Raw genomic sequence first — 13,452 nt, 5'->3', positions numbered from 1 at the left:
GCACGGGCGGACGGGGCCCAGAGCGATGGCGCTCAGTGAGCGCGCCCAGCTCTCCACCCTGCAGAGGCGGGCCTGACCCCAGAACTGAGCGGACAAAGTCCAGCGCGAGCCCCATCCTCTTCCTGCACCAGATTTCAGGCTGTGTTCAAAGAGCGATGGAGACACACCAACGAACACAGAGCCAGCCTGAAGGGGCTCCCACTGGCCCATCTGGGACAATCAAAACTCAAAACCAACAACAGGAACCGTTCACGGGATAAAGTGAGAATCCACAGGCCCAGACTGCTGGGAATGCCTGAGCTCGTAAGTACGCGAGCAAAGAGGAAGCGATCAGAGCAAGCACACAGAGTGAGTGCGGACACCGTAAAAACACCGGGGCTTACTAAAAACAGTGAAAATCTGACAAGAAACGATACATTTCTGTAGTCTCCAAGTACCTTCCCATAAATCACATATCGATTACAGAGAGTGGGACTGCAACCCTACGGACAGACTTGCAAACACCACCTTGCTCAAGTGATCCAAGTTACCAACACCGGACAAACGTGTCAGGAGCCTCCCGACAGGACCCACCGTGGACACGACGTCCTTCTACGGGGCTCCTGCCCAAAGCACATCACCCGAAACAGCACGAGAAAAAGTAAGACAAACCCCAATTCAAGGACATCTGACAAGATCATCAGCCTCCCCTCTTTAAAAAAGTCAAGGGAAAACACACAAAGGCCAAGCTGCTATCCCAAAGTCGTGGGGACCATAAACACAGCACATGCCCTTGAGCCGGGCTGGGACTGTGGCTCTGCACTGGGAGAGCCGTGCTGGGGACGAGCTGCGCTGTGTCGATGCTGCGTCTCCCGAGTTCTGAGGACGTGTCCTCGTGGATGTGCAAGAGGAGAGCTCGCTGCGGAGGAGAGACGCGGCGAGGCTGCGACAGACTCCCCGGCAGTGACAGAGCTGCGCTGAGTGTGGGGCGGGCAGAGAGAGACGGCGGCAACGCAACGGGGCAAAACGTAAAGGAGGGGGGTCCTTATCCTGTTTTTGCAACTTCTCTTCGACCGAAATTACATCAAAATAAAACGTCCTCCACCAAACACGGAACAATCAGGTATGTACGTGCTCCCTCTTCTACCACATCCTGAAGAAAGTCTGAGCATAACCTGGGAGCGGGGGAGGGCAGGAACGTCCAAATGCAGTCCGACCCCCCAGAGCAAGCGCACGCGCACAGGTACGCTGGGACCTTCTGCCAGCAGCACTTGACAGCCTTTTAAAAATAAAATACAAGAGTATCGCAACTGGACAGCTGGCTTTCCTGCTGAGGCATTCTGGCTTCTCCCACTTCTCTGTGTGGTCGGCAGAACAAAGGACTGTTTACTTAATTTGCTGCCAAATCCTTAAAATTTTTATTACCTCAATTAGAATAAAGCCGCTGAATTCAGAGTTTGCTTCCGTCTTCTTCAAGAGCTCCAGAAACTGCCGCTCTAAGCCGCTGCTCCTCCCTGGGGCGGCCTCCGAGAGCGGCTCCTCGCACCCAGCCCGGCCTGGGACCCTCCCAGCCGGCCTGGGGGAGCACACCGCAGCTTCCAGAGGACACCGGGGCCCATGGGGGCCACGAATGAAGGTTCCCTGAAGCCACGACCCAACGCGCGTAGCCCAGACCCAGAGCTGCAGTCCTGGCGCAAGACCTCCGGGAGGGAGGCCCCGTGGCGCGCGCTCGGGCTCTTTCCTGCTGTGTGCTCCCAAAGGAGGGGTGCGTGACGACAGCGAGTTTACACTGAGTACACACTTCATAGTCTTGTGTTTTTGCTTGAGTAGTTTTCCTGGATTACGTATTGGTTATAAACAAAACTATGTAAAAAGATTGCTCTTCTGGGGTCTGAAAATTAAATACTTAAAGTATCTTTCTGAGACATGAGCAAGTGAATTTTTCCACACAGGACATAATAAAAAAGAAGCATTCCGTCAAATACAGCTCTTCAGGTAGATTACTGACGTGTAAGTACCCCGGGAAGGCGTATGAAATTCTGGAAACGCTCAACAAGATCCAAGGCTTGGCAAACCGCCACCCGACGCGCACTCCCTGCTTTGGCGGTCCGGCCGAGCGGAGCCAGACCACTAACTCGGAGCGGGAGAGCCGCGATCCACACACCTGCTGCTGAGTCTCCCAACACAGGTCTCTTTAAACAGCAAATCGCCCTCGTTTCCACCCCAGCGTTTTCTATACAAAATGTGACCTCACTCGACTCACACAGGAGCACACGCCAGTTACAGCCGCAGGGCGCCCGGCTACGCCCACCCTCGCTCCGCCGGGCCAGAGGTCAGGACCCCCGGCCGTGCTTAGCCCCATGTCCAAGTTCTAGAACAGGAATGAGGGAAACCCGGCCACACTCCAGTCCTGTACCCACAGCGCCGCTGCTGTGCACCCATCAGAACACTTTCCTCCAACTTCGGAACCGTCTCAGCACTCTCCAGGCGGTCGCGACGCTGGGGTCGGCCAGAGAAGTGGAAGCTCATCACCCCTCACGGGAGAAGCCCCGGCTACAACGTTTCCGAATCGATGCTGCCACGAAGCCCCGGGAACCGCCGGTGCCATCGCTGACCGAGAAGTAGGGACACCTCGGAACAAGGCAGCAGGCGAACCACATCTGCATCCGTTACGGGTGCCAGTCCCGAGAACCTTGGCCCCGGCCACCAGCAGCTGCGGGGCCCCGGGCTACTCGCACGACGTCTCCGGGACGGAGTCCCCCTCCCCCGGCCGCGGGCGCGCAGGCACCCGGCTCACGAGGCCGCCCCGCGCATGCGCTCGGCAGCACCACCGTGCGGCGGAGCCGCGGCCGCGCTCCTGCGGGGCCTCAGCAGCGCCGGCGAAGCGAGCAGCGAGCACACGGGCGCGGGGCGCCTTCCGCACGCCGCACGCGCCGCCACGCGCTCCCACGGCCACTGTACAACCGGCGCGGAGCCCAGAGACTGGGTGCAGAGGAAGGGACCGACACGCGCCCACCCAGACGCGGGTCCTCCTCCCGGACAGCCACTCCGGTCCCACCGTGTCGCGCCACCGCAGACGGAGGGACGGGAGCGCTCTGTCCGGGCGACGGAGCGCTTCCACCGCTACCTTCCGTGAAAGGGCGTCTCACAACGACAGTGACCACGAAGGTGCCAACAGAGAGCCCCGGTGAGGGCGAACCACCACTCTTCGGGCTTTACCACGCCACTCGTCGCCGTGACTGTGAGCACTTGGACCCACAAAGCATTTTTATTAAATTCTGTTTGAAAACGCTTCCTATGCCCGGGATGCATTAGCCGTAACAGAGAGAAATTCTCTTGTGATTAGGGTGAATTAAAATCACTTTAAAAATAAAATAATAAAACGACTAAGAAAATAACTACTGTTTTAAGACTTGGCTCTTTCACATTTTAAAAAACCCAATTTAATAAAACCCAAAGATTATTTGATTATAAATAATGAAATACGGAAAATAACAAAAGAGAACTTTGTATTGATTCACAATCGCCTCACAGGCACACCTGGAGAATCCAAATTAAGTTTTAAGGCATTTCCAATTTGTACATGAGAATAAGAGTTCAGAGACATTTCTGCTTTCCTAAGCATCCGATGGACACCGAGCTCAACTGTGACCACCGGACCTTCCGGCGGGACACTATGCACGGCCGCGTCCTACGTCCTCCCTAGAGACCGAGCAATGCAACTAGAGGAGGCCACAACGACTGGAAAGGATAATGTAACTGCATCTATTTGCCGCCAGTTTAGGTCAGAAAAAAGCAAAGGAAACAAACTGATCCTCTCCACAGTAAACCTCTCTAGGAAACCTTGTAAGGACAATGTCCCGTGCCTCTGCCCTAACAGGATGTAGAGAAGTCCAGGCCTCGCGACAAAATACAAGAACATGAACAGACGACGAGATGCTTTTATTCCGTAAGTGATTATAAACCTGAAGTGCATAAATACTGCTCTGCACGGGTGTGATGTGCTAAGCCTGTCAAAGCCTTACCAGGGTGCCGGCTGAGCCCCAGGCGTTAACACCGGGGCCCGCAGGGGCAGAGACAAGAGGCAGGAGAAATGGGAGCTGACCCAGCACCTAACGAATGGTTTCCTTTTTGCATCACCTGCACAGTTACGAATATGTTCTCCTAAGAACAGTTCTACCCACACACAAAGACCCAAGGCCTCTTGGGAAATACCAGTTTTCTCTGGTCCAGAGGCAGACACACAAGGGATACTGACCCCCCAGTAAGCTGAAGGTTGCCGACACGCCACTGCAGGACTTGCTGGAATAAATCCTAAGACACAGAACATGTTAGTTAGGTGACTTAAGAATTACAAAGGGATAAAAAGTTATTCCAAATGCTGTCAAGGAGCTATTTTCGCGCAGCAGTCCTCTGTTGTTCCTCTGTGTGCTATATAATTAGACAGCAGGATTCTGGAATACAGTCTTACAAAATATACATCTTCCCCCCACTGGAGAAAAAAACAAAAATTTAAGTAGATAAATTCTTTTAAAGGAAAGGCGCTTGTTAGTGTGAAAGCCGCTCTCAGAGCACAGCAGCCCCCGGACCTCCCAGCCCACGAGAGACCCTCACTTCACACAAGCCACACTACACACAACACCAACCATGAATGTCACGGGAAAAGGCCTCCTCCCAACCGTGGCCCCGTGGCCCCATGTCCCCTCCTCCTAAGTTTTTAACTCAAGCAAAAAAATGAGACACTGACAAAGTCTGCCTAAAATAAGGTCAAAACAGAAGACCACAGATACCGTGAAACTGCTTCCTGCTTAGGTCTTGCCTGAAGAAAACAAATTCATACAATGATGAGACAAGCTAACGTGATAGAGGCCATCTGCTTATCCACACTCTGAATCACAATGAACGGAGGTGAGAAAAACAGATCTGAAAAAACAGCACAGGGTCTGTTGAAGACGGAATCTCCAGATCATACTATTCTATCAAAATTTTTCTCATCGCACGTGAAAAGCTCACACTTTCAGTCTACGGACCTAGAAATAAAAGATAAAACTGAACTCCTTAAACGAGCAGCGACGAGCTGTCCCTTCGGGTGTCGCTGGCCTGCTCCGAGGGCCTGCGTCTGCGGTCCTGCCCTTCCTTCCTCCGTGCACAGCACAGATGGCATGCAAGGGGCAGCGCCGTCCTGACGCGGACCGCAGGGCGCCCTGCCATCAACACAGGACAGACGAGTCCCCTCCCGTGAGCGGGTCAAGAGCACGTGGCACGGTAGGGACGGATGCTCCAGAGCGCTGCCTGAGAACCTTCCGCAGGGCGACCTGTCTGCAGCAACTGTGTCTACTTGGAGTACAGAGCTCATCCGAATCACAATGGCTGTGCCTCACTGAGAATGATCTAGAAGGGGCACCGCCTGAAAGGAAAGAAAGAAAGGAGGCACACTCCCCTTCTGCACGCAGGTGGTAAGATTGTACAGGACACTTCACTGCAGATTTGGTTAATCCTTTTGGTCTTCACGAGGGCAGAGATTAGCTTGAGAAGAGAAGACGGGACCGGCCTCTGAAACCCCACCGCTTAAAAGCAGCCGCACGACGCACGCTTGCCCCCCGGGTGCTCCCTGGACCTACAGCTGCACACAACAGATTACTTGTTTTTTGGTAAAGGAAATTTTATTTTTAAAACAAACCTGATGGTTCTATCACAAATTATCTACAAAAATAAGCTACAAGTGAGAAACACCTAATTTGGGGACTGTCCCACTGGTCTTTCAGGAAAACTCAAGACAGAGTCTGAAAGACCACGGGTCCCGGCCGGAAGGAGAACCTCAACGGCGACTCTCGTCACCAAGTGTGAGCACGGAGCGGCTGGCCCGCGGGGCCGGAACAGAGGCAGCTCTGACTTCCCTCTCTTCGAAACCCTTCTCTGGGAATTAGGACATTCTGAGGGAAGCACAGATTCCAAGAGGCACCAGTTACCTCGTCAACTTACCCCGCCTGACAACTTAATCACCCTGACCTTGGAGCTGACGTGCGGCCCATCTCCGCCACCGCTGTTTGCCCGGTGCATGACAGTCCTTTTCGCGCCGGGCTTGGCGTCCGGGGGCCGGCCCTGCAGGGACGCCACTCGAGCGGTCTGTGAGGGGGGTGGCGGCCCCTCCCCGTCCGCAGGTTTGACCTGCAGGACTTTGTGCTGAGCTGGACTCTGAGGTACGGTTCTGGCCTGTCTCAAGTGTTTCAACGGTTTCATCAGTTGTCCTTGATACTGCATGTTAGCACCAGACGGCACAAAATTGGATGTTTTGGGCTGAACATTTGAAACAGTGACATCCTGGTTTTTCACGAGAAGTCTGTTTTTCACATTTTGTCTGACCTGTGCACCTGGGAAGGGTAACAGTGGGCTCCCGTTGGTGGGCGACGGGGCGGCAGCGGGCTGTTCCTGCTGGGCCGCGGCCGGGGGGGGCAGGTGGAGCTGCTGCTGCTGGGCCAGCCTCTCGAGCAGCTCCTTCTTCCTCGCGCCCGCCTGCTGCTGCCGGCGCAGCTCCTTCTGCTTGAGGATCTCTTCTCGCAGGCGCTTCTGTTCTTCTATCTTCAAGCGATACAGCCTCGTTTCTTCGTCTTCGTCAGGGAACTGCAAGAGAACACACGGCTGCTTTACTGCGGAGCAGGAGGCGAAGCCAGCTGAGCCGGGCCGGGGCAGCGGCCCGAGAAAGCGCGCCTCCCAAAAAACGCTCCGCTCGGGATCGGAAAGAAGCCATTCAAAATCTGCTTATAGACTTTAAGGATAACTCCTTCCTCTGGGGAGGGAGAAACGATTACACGCAGCTCAAGCTAATTTGGAAAATCTTATCAGAATATTAGAAACTATTGAAATAATGTAAATTTCCACTCATTTACAAGTTTGAAACCAATTAAACTATTCATTTAAGATATCAAAACATGTTTCGAATGGAAACGGCAACAGTAGGGAGACCGTGCTGTCAGAGAGGTTTTATCTGGCTCTTCTCTGACGAACCAACAAAAGGTGGGTGTAAATGACCTGAAAGGGCCTGATTAGAACTATTGATTTTTCGTACAGAATTTTCAGCCTGATTTCAAACTCATTTGTCACAGAATAATTGGTTATAATGAACAGCACAAGTCAATCTCTCTGACCTTGAACTCGCGCACTCCCCACAGAATCAAAATGCCGCGAACGTAGTACCAGAATACGAATGGTGTGTAAGGAAGGCCTTGTACAGGCCAGCCCCAAACTGTTCTGAAAGTCCACCCAAAAAAATCTTTGAGAAAGTTCAGGAACTTTCATAAAAAGCATCCCATGAGGAAAGTTTATTTAGGGTAAGCATTTGTTAAGAATTACAGTAATTTTCTTTAAAAAAAAAAAAATCGCAGATCCCCTCATCCAAAGATCCTTTACAAAAGAACTTAATAGGATCTGATCTCACTATAATTCAGCCAGGAACAAATAAACCTTAAGAATCAGGAATTACGACCAAAAGGCAGCTGGGAGTCCGTGGGTGCTCCCAGAACCCACACAATTGACCAAGGACAGAGTCAGGCCTCGTGAGGACTTGCCTGGCATTTTCAGAAGCCATCCCAACCAACTTGGTTATCGACTTTCAAAGTCTAGGACAGATCTGAAATAACAAATCCAAGGTAGATGAAGGCTCAGGGAGGCATCCGGAGAAAGATAACACTTGTTAAGGGAAGACGGACAGACAGGAGGAAGTGGACAACAGCTCAAAGGCGCAGGCGCCGCGGCTTTCAGGAAGAGGCCGACTGCCGGGGGAGGCGGCAGGTCCGGAGCACCTGCTGTTCCGGCACAGGAGCAGTTCACATTCACCAAGCAAGCTCCCCAAGCAATCAAGAAAGCATTAATACACGTTCAAGTAGGTACGAATACACACTTGTACACAGCTTTGTCCTTTATTTTATCATCACCAATTGGGTGAACGTAAGAAAATAAACCACATTTACCCAAGCCAAACAAATACAAGACTTCTCACAAAGTAAAATGGTGTCACTCTTGGTCCCACCGCATGCACCCAACACAGAATGACAAGCAAATACACGAAGACATCCAACTTACACGACGGCTACCTGCGAGTCCCACTTCATACACAGAGCACCTGCTGGGTTCCACCGAGGGCTTCCCCAAACCAGCTGGGAACAGAGCAGCCCCAAGTGGCCCGTGGTGTGCCTAAAACTCACGCTGCTCATTTTATTCAGCCACCGCTACTAGAAAATTAAAGTGTCCCGTGACTTAATTTTTCTGAGCCAAATCGGGTTATACATACAAGAGGCGAGCTATCTGGACTATAAGCAGGATAAAATTTTTAGCTAAAATTTCTTTTTATAAACTATCCTAAACCACTTTGTAAATCTACCTAATTTTTTCATATATTGACTTTAAAACCAAAAAACTCGCCCATTCTTTTAATATGATCTTAGTTGTTAACACTGTGTCTTGACTTTGCATTTACTTCCTCATGTGGTAATGTGACGTGACCACTGCTCCAAGCATTTACCAGGAAAGCCTGGGCACCTGAGTGGTGTGGTCCGTCAAACATTCCATCTTGATTTTGGCTCAGGTTGTGGTAACAGGATCAGTGAGACGGAGCCCTCCTTCGGGCTCCACAGCTGGCGAGGAGCCTGCTTGGGATTCTCTCTCCTACTCCCTCTGCCCTTCCCTCCCACCAGCTCGCTCTCTAAAAAAAATAAATGAATAAATCTTTAAAAAAAAAAAAAAGTTTATTAGGAAAATCTGACCCCACCTCCAAATTTCAATGGAAAGGTAACTGATTAAGAGAACATGACTTAGGGATGTCTGGGTGGCTCAGTCGGTAAAGCGTCTGCCTTCGGCTCAGGTCGTGATCCCAAGGTCCTGGGATTGAGCCCCGCATTGGGCTCCCTGCTCATCGGGGAGCCTGTTTCCTCCTCTCCCTCTGCCTGCTCTGCTGCCGCCCCTGCCTGTGCGTGCTGACAAATAAATAAGATCTTTTTTAAAAAAAAGAAAAAGAAAAAAGAAAACGTGACTTATTTCATGCCTATATTACCTCATGAAGTTCTTCACACTGCTGTTTTCATTTTTTTTTTTTTTAAGATTTTATTTATTTGACAGGCAGAGATCACAAGTAGGCAGAGAGAGAGGAGGAAGCAGGCTCCCAGCCAAGCAGAGAGCCCGATGGGGGCTCGATCCCAGGACCCTGGGATCATGACCTGAGCCGAAGGCAGAGGCTTTAACCCACTGAGCCACCCAGGGGCCCCATGTTTTCATTATATTAATTAAATGTTACGAACTCACTGTATACCTTTTATATACCTTTAAAAAATATTGGTGTAACTTCCACATACTCATCTTTTCGCACACCCCGGACACAAAAGCCACTGCTGCGAATGGCGGACCCCTCCCAGGGTGCGTTACTAACCTAGGGACAGCAGACTCCTGTGCTGGGTTAGGAGCTTTGCCGCACAGATCTGCTCCACTGCGGCATCTGTATCTCCAGGGAACAGCCCGGGACTGAACCCCCTCGCACGGAAGCATCAGGCTAACAGATCCAATAACCTGCTACCCACCCCCTGGAGGTACCAGGCTCCGCAGCACCAGCTACAACCGGACAAACACACAAATGCCACCTAACATCATAAACCCGTGAGGATGAGTGCGTCTCACATGGACATGGCTGTTAGGTTCACTGAAGGATCTGGCTGGAAAAAAGTGACAGTTTTATGAAAAACCTGCTGGACAAGTGGACACAGAGGAACAAGCTGATTGTAAGGCTTTCCATTTGAGATCAAAGATTCTTTAATGAAAATGGTCTTACCTCTGGTTCTGCTTTTGCCTCCTCTTTGGGCTGAACCGCAGGGCTGACTGGCTTGACTTTGGCTTCGGTCTTGCCCTGTGTGCTCCTGGGCCCGCCCCCCGGCCTCGTGGGCGGTGACGTGCTGGCGACAGGCTTCCCTGGAGCCGCAGGCGTGGAGGAGCAGCGGCTGCTGCTCATCTCCATGACGTGCGCCGGCGCGATGGGCAGCTCCCGCAGGTTACTGTTTCTCGGGGCAGCCGGCTGCATTTGCTGCATTGGCCGTTTGGACACATTCTGAGAAGTTGTATTCTAGCATGAGAAGAAAGAAATTTAAACTACAACTGGATACTTGGGAGAAGGAACATAAAAAGGTGCATTCTTAGATACAAATGTTACAAGAATCATGTTAACTACTACGTGACTTCTCCTTCTGGGGCGCTGATACTTTCCCATGTGAACGCCTTCTTTCACGCAGGGTCGCTCCTGCTCTATGGGGCAGCACACGCTACTGCTGAGGGTCAGGCCTGGTCAAGGTTACCCTACCTGCCTGTGGACGGGCTCCTTTTGAACAGAAATTACCACCACGGGACTGCGACTGCTGCCTAAGGATGGGGACTGAGGTTTTTAACAAAACCGATCGGGCCAACAAAGGGCGGCGGGCACCGCTTTTACTGGGCCCTGCATTCCGGGTGGAACAAGAACAGGACAGTCAGTCAGTGTCCTACGGAAACCGCCCTGCCAGGGAAGCATGCTCCAAAGCTTCACCTGAGAGGAAAGTCTTAGCCCTGCTCATCCCCCAGATTCTTAACAGAGAGCCAACAGCTAGAGGAGCGCACAGGTAGTGGGGACGGCTGGGGGAGGACTGCGCTCCGACAGCACCAGGTCGGGGCCCAAGGGCACAGGCAGGGGTGTATCTGTTACGCTGCTGTAACGGAACAAAGCCTCTGTCACAACGCCGCTCTCCCCAAGTCCTTCCTCATTTCTTACATCATGTTAGTCTCAATGCTACTTTAGCAAAGAAAGAAAGGCTAGTGAGTATGAGAAAACTGAAATTACAAGTGGCTAAGTGACACGCGTGAAGCTGCAGGTCAAGGGGAAAGTACTTAAAGGAAAGCCTAATTACCTCCCCATCGCTCTAACCAGCAGCCTCTTTATGGAGTTACTTAATGGAAGACAAGACAACAGCAAAGACTACTGTCTTGTGTTTGTGGAGCAACGCACATTTCCTAGTTTCCTTCCGTGCAAGCCGAGTCACACGCTAGCTGATGGTCCCCAGCCTGTACCCTCATAGCTAAATGTTCATCTCCCACCATTAAATACGGGCCTCATGAAGGCAGGAAACTGGCCCTCGTGTTCGCAGGTACTTTCCTGGGAACTGGAATGGTGCCTAGCAACAGAGACTAGTCAGACAATTCTTCCTGAACTCATTTATTTAATTATTCAGAGCCCAAGAAGACAGAGACAATCCAGCCATCCAAAAGCAGGCTACTGGCAAAGGCAGAGTGCCCACCACCCACAAGCATTTGCTAAAATTATGTGTCTACGAATAATACCATCTATCACTATGAAAATATCTAGATACACAGAAGAGGAGGAGGTAGAGAACATCAACGCAGTCTTTCTGGCACAAACGGGACTTCCTTAATTTGTGTAGTCCTAAGAAAATCCGTTTCCTAAGTAAGCAGTTTTTTTCAACATACACTCACTTTACAGAAACGTACTATACATGTTTCAATAACCTAATCGGAACTGGAGAATGTTCCAGCTCCCAGGTACTGCCCCTCATGTCCCGGGCCCTCCAAGCCCCCCCGAGACACTCACATGCCGCAGTCCCTGGCGCTGGGAGCACTGCATCCGGCCGCCGCCGGGCGGAGGCTGCGCCGTCTGGACGTGAGGCCTGAACTGGGGCTGCGCCATGGGCATGAGCGGCGGCGGCGGGACGGAGAGGTGGTGCTGGTGCTGGTGCGGGGGCTGGTGAGGCGGCTGCGGGGGCGGCTGGTGCTGCGGGGGCGGCTGCAGCGGCGGCTGGTGCTGCGGCTGGAGCGGGGGCTGCTGCGGGGGCTGGGGCTGCGGCTGGTGCGGCGGGGGCAGTGGGGGGTGCAGGGGCCCCTTCCCGGCGGGAAGAAAGAGACACGACAGTTTGGAAAGGTACACATGTGATGTTCCGATGCACAAAACACCCCAGCATCAGAAACCTGAAGTGGCACTAAAATTTCATTTTAGAATTTGTGGGCAGAGGTAAGAGGATCTGCCAAAAGCTAAGCTCGTATATTTTATATTTGCCCTGAGTCCTCTCAGCCCCAAAACTCCAGGAGTCTGCTCTAAGGAAAGCAGCACGGCCGCAAGCACACAGCGCTGCGGACGCGGACGGCACTTGCCGACACCAGAGTACCGAAGCGACGAGCGTGCCTGTCAACCCGGGCGGCACCTTCTGAAGGCGGCGGTGAGGACTCACGAGCAGGGGAGCCTGCTGCCCCGTCAACCAGGCAGGGTGACGAGGCTGCACCGCACCCCCGGGGACCACCAGCACCCGAATGCTGGTGGTGACTGTTCCCAGACCCTGGGATTTCTCACTTCCCTTTTTAAATACTCAAACGTTGCTGCAACGGAGATGTACTCATAGTTTTTAATTTAAAAAAATGAAACATTTTACCCTACTTTAACACGGAAATCATTTTTTTTCTTAATTTCGATAGTCTGCATGTTTCCAAATAGTTGATTCAAGGATACGGTGATTCTGTATCTCACTAGTAGGGCTAAGTCTGAGCAGAGTCATACGGGGCAAGAAGGATCTCACGGAAGCGCCAGGCCCCCGCGCAACACTGCCTGCAGAAGGGGGCACGCAAATCTTCCCAACCACAGGGGAACAGCGACTCCGTTCTTCCCTCCATGCAAAGAATCTTTCTGCTACATTTTGCAGGAACATAATTCGACAAAGAACTTTATTTCCACTGGTGAACCTTTCCAGCATCTTGCAATGAGGAGCAAAGGTATTATCAAAACATGTCCTAACTTTACTAGCAGTACCACCTTTTAAAAGAAATCAAATACTGAATTTTTTCATTTCTCCTACGATTAGGGAGAAAAATAATATTGTCAAGAAAGCTGCCTTTAATAAGTAGCATGTTCAAGACTAAATCCTTATCCTCTCCATAACCTCCACACACTAGCAGACTCGGACGGCACAGGAAACATCACCTTCTGAGACACAGAGACCCAAAGCTCTGGTGCCCCCTCCACACAGCCTGCTGCGTACCTGCAGGCTGGGCTGCGCGTGGCCGGGCAGGAACGGCTGTCCCGGGCCGGGCAGGAAGGGCTGTCGAGGAGGGATGAAGGGCCGCGTGGCCGCTGAGCCCGGCTGGCTGAAGTGAAGGATCCCCACGGGACCTGGCGGCTGGAGGGCCGGCCGGACGGGCCTCTCTCTGGGGAACACGGGCTGCTGTCCCTGCTGACTAAACGCTGGTCCCGGCTGAGTGAACGGTAAGGGGCTAGGGGTGGGCACTGGGTGAGTGCTGCTAAGAAGCGTGGGGGGCGGTGGCGGCGGCGGGGGGCTTCGCTGTTCCAGAAACAGATGACTCGGGAACCTTGGTTCACCTGAAACTGAACGGTGGTGCAACATTACCCTTGGCTCACACACAACACGCCCATCACCCAACAGCAGTCTTTTTTTTTTTTTTTTT

The 13,452-nt window shown here is 52.2% G+C and overlaps 1 protein-coding gene across 1 annotated transcript in view; it reads right to left on the bottom strand.

Annotated features, from left to right (window-relative positions):
- Positions 1–13,452, bottom strand: part of LOC111154334 (RNA binding motif protein 33) — a 131,728-nt gene that overhangs the window by 24,334 nt on the left and 93,942 nt on the right. The window contains exons 11-14 of the mRNA XM_022513883.1: positions 13,029–13,372; positions 11,594–11,881; positions 9,794–10,081; positions 5,962–6,600 (exon numbers count right to left, since the gene is read on the bottom strand). Of these exons, the coding sequence (XP_022369591.1) occupies positions 5,962–6,600; positions 9,794–10,081; positions 11,594–11,881; positions 13,029–13,372 (1,559 nt within the window). The remainder of the gene's footprint in view (positions 1–5,961; positions 6,601–9,793; positions 10,082–11,593; positions 11,882–13,028; positions 13,373–13,452) is intronic.

This window comes from Enhydra lutris, unplaced genomic scaffold, assembly GCF_002288905.1.
Source record: "Enhydra lutris kenyoni isolate GAN:26980312 unplaced genomic scaffold, ASM228890v2 scaffoldscaffold37, whole genome shotgun sequence".
Lineage (NCBI taxonomy): Eukaryota > Metazoa > Chordata > Mammalia > Carnivora > Mustelidae > Enhydra > Enhydra lutris.
This window is presented reverse-complemented; position numbering and strand designations above follow the sequence as displayed.